At 26.1% G+C, this 12,105-nt stretch overlaps 2 protein-coding genes across 2 annotated transcripts; both read left to right on the top strand.

Annotated features, from left to right (window-relative positions):
• Window positions 1-63: 63 nt before the first annotated feature.
• LOC114133065 (WD repeat-containing protein 3) lies at window positions 64-4,498 on the top strand. The gene is made up of 14 exons (XM_027998686.2): window positions 64-211; window positions 520-706; window positions 826-1,059; window positions 1,130-1,327; window positions 1,462-1,617; window positions 1,691-1,893; window positions 2,153-2,294; window positions 2,364-2,750; window positions 2,815-3,036; window positions 3,116-3,382; window positions 3,451-3,699; window positions 3,760-3,929; window positions 4,020-4,245; window positions 4,329-4,498. The coding sequence occupies exons 2-14, from the start codon at window positions 536-538 to the stop codon at window positions 4,476-4,478; spliced, it is 2,775 nt and encodes a 924-aa protein (XP_027854487.2). The 5' UTR covers window positions 64-211; window positions 520-535; the 3' UTR covers window positions 4,479-4,498.
• Window positions 4,499-6,509: 2,011 nt separating this feature from the next.
• On the top strand, window positions 6,510-9,451 carry LOC114133063 (fumarylacetoacetate hydrolase domain-containing protein 2-like). Its single transcript, XM_027998684.2, has 7 exons — window positions 6,510-7,039; window positions 7,109-7,184; window positions 7,271-7,411; window positions 7,491-7,650; window positions 7,731-7,902; window positions 9,079-9,166; window positions 9,249-9,451. Exons 1-7 carry the CDS (start codon window positions 6,789-6,791, stop codon window positions 9,318-9,320), a joined length of 960 nt encoding a protein of 319 aa, XP_027854485.2. The 5' UTR covers window positions 6,510-6,788; the 3' UTR covers window positions 9,321-9,451.
• Window positions 9,452-12,105: the final 2,654 nt, after the last annotated feature.

Here is a 12,105-nt window from a genome sequence, read left to right as displayed (position 1 = left end):
AGCTTATAGTGATAATAATATTACAAATATTTGACCACCGGTGTGATAACTAGAGGATAGCGGTGTGATAACAGTTCGTCACAATTCGTAAGCAGTAAGCACGTGACTCGATATGTGCGACGAAAGAATTATTCTGTAAGGTTGCTATGAATCGTACTTGTTTGCTACATCATTAATAAACAAGATAAAGTCGTGCTGTTCATCACTTAAGGTAATTAAATCGTTGTTTACAAGTCGAAGAGTGACAATGTCCCCAAGTAATGGCCATTGTCGATCATAACAACTCCATAAAATACTTGAGTTATTAATCAAAATCTTATCCGTTTTAGGGACGTTCTAACAATGTCCGGTTAGCGTCTAATAACGCTAACTGGCAGAATTTCTTATGTGTTAACCGATAGAATTCTGCTGGTTAGTCTTAATTAGACATTGTAAGAACTCCATTTAGTGAACACAAATAGTGCTCGTCATTTAATTTTTACCAAGGCTGGTATGCCATAATAATATTTTTTTTTTTAGGTCAAAACCATTTAAAATGGGTATAACCAAGCAATACTTGCGTTATGTTCCATTGAAAAATTTCAATATTGTTTGCCATCCTGACTGTAACATAGTCTTTGTAACGCTGAACGGTATTTCTGACAGATATGTAGCTGTTGGTGCTTGTGAAAATGTTATAATTTGGGACTTGCGTTTGGAAAAATTGGTAAACATATTAAAAAACACTTAAACTTTTTTCATTTAAACAGTTTCAATAAGGAAAAAATATATGTATTTATATTATAAATAATATATCATTTAATATATTTATTCATTATCAATTAGGTTATGACAATTGAAGATGAAGATATGAAAAATAATACATCAAAAAAAATATCTGTCGTTAAGTTAGCCACTACTCCGGAAGGTAAACATATTGCTGTAGGCTATTCTGATGGTTTAGTGAATACGTTTAATTTGGCGACTGGTGAACTTATTGGAACATTCCAAGGTCATCGTTCAACCATTACTGCACTAACTTATGACACTCATGGTCACATGCTCGCTTCAGGTTCCAAAGTATGTTCTTTAAGTTTATTGTTACAAATTATAATATGAGATTAAAATATATGGTTTTTTAATTTTATAGGATACTGAAGCAGTAATTTGGGATGTTATAGCAGAAAAAGGTTTACATAGATTGTCTGGTCACAAGGGTGTAGTGACAGGAGTCCAGTTTATTAACAAGCACAACCTTGTGGTGACATCATCAAAGGATACTTATATTAAGTTTTGGGATTTAACAACTGGGCACTGTTTCAAGACATTGGCAGGTCATATAACTGAAGTAAGATTTATTTATGAATATAAAAATATAATTATGTATTGTTAATTTTCTTGGTGCTATTTTGTTAAAATATACATCATTTGAAAAGATTTCCTAAAAAAAGTGTTAAACGTTGAAAACTATAATTGTTTTAGGTATGGACTTTGTCTATTTTACGCAATGACGATTTTGTAGTTGCTGGCAGCAATGACGCTGAACTACGTACTTGGAAAATATCAAAAATGAATGATGAGGAATCTGAGATTAAAATGTCTGAGCTTTTGTCTTCAGATAACTTATTAGATTTTGCTGTTAGTATTTTTTTTTTACTAGTATAATTATAACTACAAAAAATATAAAAATAATGAATTCTATCATTTTTAGTCATCAATAAAATGTGAAAAAAGTGGATCTTTAATGAGAGAAGGTCCTGGCCGTGTTGTTTCATCAGCTACAGATAATACAAATCATGTTCTCTGTGTTCATGGACATGGTAAATTGTTGGAGTTATTTATTTTTAGTGGGGATGGTGAAGCATTAGAACGTTTACGTAATCGTCAAAGAAAATTTAGGAAAAAAGCTTCTAAGTAAGTAAAATATCATATTTAATAGTATTTAAAGTATGTTATTGTATTATGTAAATCTTTTTAAAATAATCAATATAACATATTGATATATATATAACATGTATTTTGGGTTGACGAAATCAAAAAGATTGACAATTTATTAACATTACATATATATTTGTATTTAACACAGACCATAATAATTATTTATTTTTTTTTTTTTTTGTATTTACTATTATTTGAATTACTTTATTACATTATAATTTCCTATGTCCAACAGGCGTGGTGAGAATGATGAAGATATTGCATTTTTAAATGAAAAAAATCCTGCATTGCAAGATGTAGTTCGACGTTTACCTCCTATTTTAACTGACTACAAAATTAAATCTGCTGATTTGGTTGTAAATCAAACCCATGTTAAAGTAAAATCAAATCAATTAAAATGTTATGTTTCATTCAAATATTTAATATAACTTCTTTGGTATTGACAGGTTGTAGTGAGTATGGCAGATAACACTTTAGCATTTTATTCTGTGTCATTAGCAGTTGGTAAAGAAGTAAAACGAATTCGGAAGATTTCGTTACATGGCCATAGATCTAATGTAAGAGTTTTAGCATTTAGTTCAGACAATTTAGCTGTATTCACTGGAGGTTCAGAGTCTGTAAAAATGTGGAACAAAAAATCTCTTAATTGCATTCGAACTGTGGAAACATCAAGTCCTGTTCAGTGTTTATGTGTGGTTCCCGGCGACAGACATATTTTAGCTGGTCTTGATGATGGTAAATTGTTGGTAATTGACATAGCTGCAGGAGATATTATTGAAAGCATTTCTGCACATCTAAAAGATTTGAAATCAATTTATATGTTACCAGACGAGGTAAAAATAATGTTTATTTTTATTTTTATTTTTCTGATACAATATTTTTTAATAACCATTATAGTTGGGCTGTATTACGGGCGGTGGTGATAGTACAGTTAAACTATGGCAATTGGAATTAGTAATTTTGCCAAATACTGATCGAAAAGTATTATCGTTATTGCACCTGAAGACATTAGAGTTGGATGAAAATGTACAGTGTTCAAGAGTAAGCCCAGATAACAAATTATTAGCAGTTGCTCTTTTAGATAACACTGTCAAAATATTTTTTATGGACACATTTAAGGTAAGTGTTACTATTTTACTCTTTGAATTTATAAAAACAAAACTTTAACTGCAGGTAATGAAAATAATATTTTTTTTAGCACTTTATTGATCTTTATGGACACACACTACCGGTTAATGATATGGACATAAGCTATGATTCATCAATTATTATAACTGCAAGTGGTGATAAGACAATCAGAATTTGGGGCTTGGATTATGGAGACTGTCATAGGCGTTTAACTACAGAGTCTACTTTGACCAGTATTAAGTTTATTCCCAAGACTCATCAGTTTTTCACTACCGATAAGAATGGAAACGTTAAACATTGGGATGCCGATGTCTTTGAAAGAGTCCTGACACTTCAAGTAAATAAAAAGGAACAATTATAATTTGTCTTCTGTTGTTACTATGTCATGTATTTTATTTGTTTTAGGGTCACCGAGGGGAATGTTATAATATGTCTGTGAGTGGAAATGGTCATTATATTGCGAGTTGTGGCCAAGACAATGTTATACGCTTATATGAGAAAACTGAAGAGCCTCTTGTATTAGAAGATGAACGGGAAGAAGAAAGGACACAAGAAGATGAAAAAGAACTAGCCACTGGTGAAGAAACCAATGTGTATGGAGGGCCATCTGTTCTTGCATTACCAACAAAAAAGACCATTTCATCTGAAAAAGCTGTAATAAAATGTCAATCTATTGATATTATTCTTAATTAATTTTAATATTTTTTTTTTTAGGCTGAATTATTATTGGAGTGTTTAAATGTAATCAAAGAGTACAAAGATAGCCTATTAGAAAACGAAACTAAAGGTCTAGACAAACCATCATTACCAATAATAATGACTGCGTTTAATGTTAAAAATACTGACGATTATTTATTAGAAATAATTAAAAGAATACGCTCAAGGCAAGTTTAATTTATTAGAATAATTTAAATTTTTTTATAATCATAATTTATACATTAGGTAATTAAAAATTAAATTAATATGATTTATAGTGAGTTGGAAGAGGTTTTATTACTGATGCCTTTTTCAAGTGTATGTTATTTTATGGAAGCGTTAATACCATTGTTAAATCATATGCACCACGGAATTGAGCCAGTTGTCCGATCACTTATATTTTTAGTACAAACATTGCATAAACCAATATCATCTGTCAAAGATATGATGCCTATCCTAAGGCAATTAAATGTACTTGCAACAAAGAAAACTAATGAATTTAGAGTATGTATTGCTTAATAATTATTTGATTGTATTAAAATGAATTTGAATAATTACTTACTTTTAAATAATTCTATATTAAATAGGATTTAGTGGGTGAAAATTTACACTCATTGATGTTCATAAACAATAGCCAAGAAGAAGAAGAATTAGTATTCAACATTACACAAAATGTTCAAAAGAAAAGAAAACGACAAAAGCAAAAACTGTTAAAAACTGTTATTGTTAATATTTAATGTGAATTTTTTATGAGAATTATTCAATCTGATTTGTCTGATTTGTAATCTGTATTCAAATAAAGACATTTTTAAATAATTTATTGTTAGATAGTTACAAATTTTCACACTATCATAAGTAGTGACCTATGGGCAATTATCACATTACATTCAATTGACTATTAAAGGAAGTAAAACATTTTATTATAATTTTCTCTTTTGTTACTATAAGAGTAAGTTTAAATTGTATACATCATATATTTTTTTAACACATAAACATACCCACATTCTAATAAAACATTAAAAATGGTGTAACATTTATGTGAATAAATAGAATCAAGATGTATGTGCATTGTGCACACAACATTAATGTGCCAATTTTTTAACAAATTTTTGGAGTTCAAAATAAAATTGTAAATTCTTTAAAATAAAATGATGTAAGTACAATTAAGTATGTATAAAATGAAGAAAACTCAATGCCCAATTTTTTTTTTTTTTTAAAAAAAGTGGTATATTATTGATTATTCATTTTTATATAGTATACTATATTATGTATAATCAATGATATATATCGATCCATATTATATGTTAAATAAAATATCTATAAAAGGTACTTTATAGTAATAATGGTAAGTTTTTTCCGTCGAGTTATTAGATTATTTGTATAGGTATGATATATTTATTGTTATATGGATAGCAGGGCGGCAACAAATCCAAGTGGCGGGGCTATAACAGACCAGTACCATTAATAGGTACATAATGCAATGTGTGTACCAAATAACTATTGTCTACACATACATTTGGTAATGTATAAATGTGTAGTTATGTAATTATTTTAATTAAAGAAGAATTATAAATGAATTCTTCTATTTCCTATGGGTAGTGTATGGTTATATTACATATTTTGTGGTTTTGTGCACATGTTTTTGTTTTAAAAGATAAAAATCAATAAAATTGATATAGGTAGTAGTACACAAATATTTTTAATTTTATTACGACAAATAAAAATGTTTTTGATTTCCATGAATGTATTGTTATAATTAGGGCTCGGAAGTTGTAGGAGTTGCATATTTTTCTGTATCCTCTCAATTTATAGCAGACCAAGCTAGAAATCCGTTCTATATGTTGATGAGTTTAATACAAAAATAAAAAATGCATTTTTTTGTATATTTTGGCAATTTTAGAAAAAAAGTGCATATTTCTTAATTTTCATATGTTTTTTATGCATATTTTTCAATTTTCGTGAGATTTCTATACTTGTTTAATATTTTCTTGAAAAATTGATGTTTTCTTCTAATAACATTACTTGCGGCAAACATACTGTTGGGAACTAAAGGAAGTCTGGGTCGAACAGGATAACAATCAGTTCAATGCCGGAATACTCCGACTATTGCATCACTCACTCGTCCGAAAAAGTCTTAGCTAAGGAGGTCTCCGTTTATCTACACTACGTATTTCTGCACTGATCGGGTCTTATTACAATGCTGGTAAAAAACTAGATACTGTTCAGATGTTCATATGGCTTATCGGCGATTACGCGATGCCGGTCCCGTGTTCTCTCGCAGACTTGATCAAGTTGGTTAATTTTGTTTGCATATTTAACATTTTTTCATGCATATCTTACAATTTTTTTGTGTATATTAGCATGCATATTTTGCCTTTTCAGATCCTACAACTTCCGAGTCCTAGTTATAATTAAATATAATATACACAAATTTGAAATTTTACTATGCTCCTAAAACAAATCCGGTCGAGCTCCGTGCGCACGCCTATGTTTGAACTCTACATATATTGATATATAATTTAATGTCTATATGTCTATGACATAGACGTCAAACTTTTAATTATACGATGAGCTTAGAGTAGTAAGAACTAAACTACTAAAGACATAAAGTTCTATATAAAAGATTATATTATGTGTTAAGACTATAAGCGTAATATGTATTTATTGATAATAATAATAATAATATTTATAATCAATGATAATATCAATTATATTATTATCTATCCCAATGTGATAAACAGATAAAATTAACACTATATTATAATACCAATATATTATTATGTAAGTAGGTACACTAATACGGCCAGTTAATAATAAATGAAAATAATACCGATATAATATTACCGATTATCGACATTACCGTAGTCCACCGAGTTAAAGTGTTAAACAATAATTAAAACATCGATACTTTTCATGTGAAAATTGTCAAAACAACAAATTATGTAATTTGAGTACTTGTGAATATTACTTAATTCTTACTGCTATAATTTTTATTTTTATATTGGACTTTTGCTCAACACATTGTTTTTAATTCACAAAATACCAATATGATTTTTTTTCGTGTTTCATATAAATTTCTAAAAAACACTATTAGAATACAAAACAATGTTAGAAGTTTTAGCAGCACTAATCACCAAGCGATGAGATTTGTTCAATATAGAGATGGTTGTGATCGAGGTTTGGGTATCCAGCTGAATTGTGGTAAATCAATAGTGAGCTTGAATGGTGCAGATCCGACTATTCCCGTTGATATGGTATCGTTTTTACACAGTGAATACTCAATTGATAGAATTGAAAAGTTTGTGTAAAATAACAAATTAATAAATACAGACATCCATTAATTATATACTATGTTGTTATATTGAAGGATAGTTAAAGAAAAAAAGAAAGTCTTGCAGTTGAATCAGGTCGAATTGTTACCATGTATTACTAAACCAGATAAAGTAAGATTACTATAATGATAATAATAATCGTTGTACTTATACCTACTTATTATTATTTGATATATTATGTATTAAATTTATTCAAGGTTATATGTGTAGGACTGAATTATAAAGGACACTGTGATGAACAAAATAAACCATACCCCAAAGAGCCATTCTTTTTTTCAAAATTCCCAAGTACAATTATTGGCCCAAATGATGCTGTAAAGCATTCATCAAAATCAAAAGTAAATAAGACTAGCTGAACAATTTTATTACATGTACCAATTATTATTATTTTATTATTGAGGATTATTAAAATTTTAGGCATTAGATTGGGAAGTAGAAATGGCTGTAGTTATTGGAAATACATGTAAGAATGTAAGTGTTGACGATGCATATAAATATGTGTTTGGATACACTATTGCTCAAGATATATCAGCAAGAGATTGGCAGAAAACTAGAAACAATGGGCAATGGTTGATTGGTAAATTGTCATTATAGAAGTGAAATATTACTGTACTAATATATTGGTATACAATTTTAAATCATTAATTTATTTTATAGCAAAAAGTATGGATACATTTTGCCCTCTGGGATCAGTTTTGGTACATAAAAATGAAATTCCTGAACCACATTCACTACAAATAAAATGTTCAATTAATGGTGTCATGAAACAAAATGGTTCTACTGAAGAACTGATTCACAGAGTTGATAAATTAGTTTCATTTTTGTCAAAGTAAGTAGATAATACTATAATATTACTAATTGAACTTATCATTATTAAAGCAAAACAAAACTATTTAACTTTTATTATTTATATTTACTTTCTACCTATGTTCCAGAATAAAATGATTAATATTACTATAATATAGTAAAAAATAAATAAATAAATAATAAATAATTAAATACCTTTATAATATATATGAATATAATTATTACTTTATTACCAGCTTTAAGTTCAGTCATTGATTAAATATACATATAAAAATATTTAATAAATTATCATGTTAAACTTAAATTAGTTAAATAAATTATTTTATTGTTGTGAAATCAAACCATAAATGTATGAAGGATAATTAGTTTAATTGAAAATATTTTATTGAATGCAAATTAATACTATATAACTATGTACTAACAACAACTATAAGCCAACAGTATTGCTCATTTGTCACAATATTATATCATACATATTTTTAAGATGTTTTTAAAAGTTGAAATTTAAACAACGGTTTTATAAAGTCATACATTAGAATGCTAAGTTCTAGAATACCAAATTTTAGAAAAGCTATGTTTAAGAATATAAAACTTTTAGAATGCTGACTCTTAGAAATATTTATTTTGTTAACTGCACACTCATATTATATTATTATATGTAATAAAAATCTTATATTGCATTTTCACATAATCAACAAGTTTTAATAATTTTATGTTACATTTAGTAAGTAAGAGTGTATGACATACGACACTGGACTAATATAAACAACTTTTTTATAATTCTCGTCTTCTCTATCAGTTATAAACTTATTAAATATATTGAATTGTATTATGAATCAATAATAATAATTGATAATGAAAATAAAAATTAAATTAAACTTAGATTATAACTGCAGTACAACATAATATTAGATTTAAAAATTTGTATTTTGATATTTCTTGCTTTTCTGTTCATGGATAAAGAATTTTATTTTAACTCTATACCAGTAGTTGGTAAAAATAATTTTTATTCCTCAAGTTTTATATTGATTCCAAACTACAGATTTTCTAAAATATGCACAAAAATCCTAAATATTATTAAAACGAAAAATAATTTGAACATTTATAATATTGTATTAGTAATATTAAAACGGAAAAAGATTTAATAATATTCAAAATTTATCATTGTCAAACACTAATAAAAACCAAACATTTTTAGTTTGATCACATTATTGCCTGGAGACATAATTCTTACTGGAACGCCTAGTGGAGTTGGCGTATTTCGAGAACCAAAAGAATTTTTAAAAGTAAGGAACTTATAAATTATGGCATAGTAACAATAAGTATTACAATCATCAAAATAATAATATTGTTTCAACATATTTTCAGATTGGAGATGTCATCGAAAGTGAAATATCATGTATTGGCAAAATGGAAAATCCAGTAATTGCAGATGAATAATATTTAAGACCATTATTAGTATTTGTTAAACTATTATAAAAATAAAATAATTTGATGTCTTTAAACTAATTTTCAAAATGTATTTTTAAATGTATACAATTAATAAATTTGAATCAAAAGTTATTAAATAATGGTTAAATAATTTATACATACTTTAAAATTACATATGAATAGGTTAATTATTGACAAATTATAAAAATAAATTACTGTTTTTAATCAAGAAAATATAGTTATTTTCTACAAAAAGGTATGTTATCAACTGCGAATTTAAATTTTATTATTTGTATTACACAGTCACTAAATTTAAACAATAAACATAGTATATATATTTTAATCTTACTAAGAATATAGTCTAGAGAGTTTACTTAAATTTGATAGAGTTTTTTGAATACAATCAACTATAAAGATTCCATAATATAATATTGTTTGACATACCTAATTAATTATATTTTTAATTAAATAAATTCTTGTAACTGTGAGATAAGTTCTAGACTATAACTATAGTGATACAAAAACATTTTTATGGTGTAGACTATTGTCCTTCATTCGTTTTCCTAGTAAGACGGATATATGTATATATATCACTGGATTAGAATATCATTATTTCCACCGTTTATTGTTTCAAGAGTTTAGAATTTAAGATATAGTCAAATAATTTTTGTATATATGTTTGGCATTATTAAATTTACTATAAAATATACTTATGCTAATTTACAGAAACACAAATACTCAGCTATTAGTTATATACCATAAATTGTTTTGTTGCTCAACAGTCAACATCGGTTATTTAACAAAATGTCTCCATAAAATTATTTTAATTGAATACAAAACATATTAATAAGAAAAAAAGTGTCTTATTGTCACCTGACCAGAGAAGTTTTGTTATGTTTTTAAAATGTAATTAATTAAATATTGAAAAAATATTTTACATCCAATCACTATTTAAAATTTTAAGTTGTTTTTGATTCTTTTTAAATAATAGAGGGTTGTCGTTTCATTTAATTTTTTTTACTAAGTTCAATAACATTGCATGATGATTCTTATTTTTTTTTTTTTGTTTTTTGGACTTTACTCTATAGAAGTTTATTACTGCACTTTTAAATATATTCAGATTTTAATGTAAGTTATTTTATTTGATATTTTTAATGTGTAAATAACTCTTGTAAAATTTGTTCCTGTTTTAAAAATGTGTAATACTGAATTAAATATGTGATCCCAACCTCCAATTGAGTTGTTTGTGCAAAGTTTAATTATTAAAACTTTCATACTGACTTGAAATTTAAGTCAATTAATTTAACTATAATAATGCGAATAAAATATTTAAATATATAAGTGAAACTTAAGTGGGTACCTAAAATAGACTTTCATACACAATATTTTAGATAATATTGAAAAAATTAAAATAAAACAGTTAGGTAATGTTCTAAAAGCATAGAATAAAGAAATGTTTTAAGCTTGTAAAATATTATGTTTTTTTAAATACATAGTTAAATAAAAAGACGTTTTAGTTTTATATTAATATAAATTGATAATTGATAAAAAACATTTATTTTATAATATTATGAGAAGCTACTAAGCAGTACTAACTCGAGTTAACTCTAGTGTTCTACATGGGCTAGATTATATCAATTTGGTTAGAACTGTACTGGACAACGGTCTGATTTAGTCCATTCTTATGAAATAAAATTAAGTAAATGTTTAGTTCAGTTCAGTTAAATATATTTGTCCAATCAAAAATATTTAGTGTTGCAACTTGCAGTTTGGTTCAGTCGAATAAAATTATTTTATTTTATTTCGACCTTGTCTGGTCTAAAGATATAAGACCGATTATATTATGGTATCAGTTTGGTCTTGAATTTGGTTCTGGCCACGCTGTTATGGCTGTTATGATCCATAGATTTTTTTATTTCAAACAATATTATATTTAAAAATATAGTATATAAAAATAAATTAAATAAAATATTTTGTTAAATACCTATTAATAATTAATAATTGCATTTTAACTATTTTTGTTTTTCAAGGAAAAATAATTACAGAATAGGTATAACTGAACTTTGATAAGATCAATATTGGAATGTGTATAAATATAAAATTTTCATATTACTTTATGTAAAATTGTTAATTCCATTAACTATAAATAATATATACCTATACTCTATAGTACCTATTACCTATCTCATAAAGCAATAAATTAAATAAATATTATTTTAAATTTCTTGTAAAATATATTAATAGTAATTAGTACCTAAATTAGTAATGTAATGTATATTCAAATTTATTATCAAAACAGAATGTTTTGAATGGTCTACTTAATATATTTAATAATAAAATAACAATCGGTTTAATTTGTTTCAAACTGTCGAATCATAATTCAGTCTTTATAATCAAGTTTTGGTGTAAGTTTCTGATTAACAGACTCGGTCTAGTTCATCAAAACACGGACTGTGGGTATAGAAGTAGAGAGTATCTATAGCGATGATTGTGATTGTATCTAAATTGGCATTATTGTCAATCAATTATGTATAAGGAAGTAAAGAAAATATAAATACATAAATAAATCATTAAAATATGCCTATAAGGCGATAGTTAAAAATTATTTATAATGATAATGTAAGTAGTGTAAAAAATATAAATATAAAGGTATATATTTTTTAATAAACTATATTAATATACTATATTATATTCGATATTAATTATCGTTATCATATTAAGAATTATGTAGATATTAAATACTATAAGTCTACAACTAATATTATCCTTGAATGAATAATTTTTAAGTCTTTGG

Source organism: Aphis gossypii, chromosome X (assembly GCF_020184175.1).
Source record: "Aphis gossypii isolate Hap1 chromosome X, ASM2018417v2, whole genome shotgun sequence".
Classification (NCBI taxonomy): Eukaryota; Metazoa; Arthropoda; class Insecta; order Hemiptera; family Aphididae; genus Aphis; species Aphis gossypii.
The sequence above is the reverse complement of the archived record's forward strand: the minus strand, read 5'-3'. Positions and strand labels throughout refer to the sequence as shown.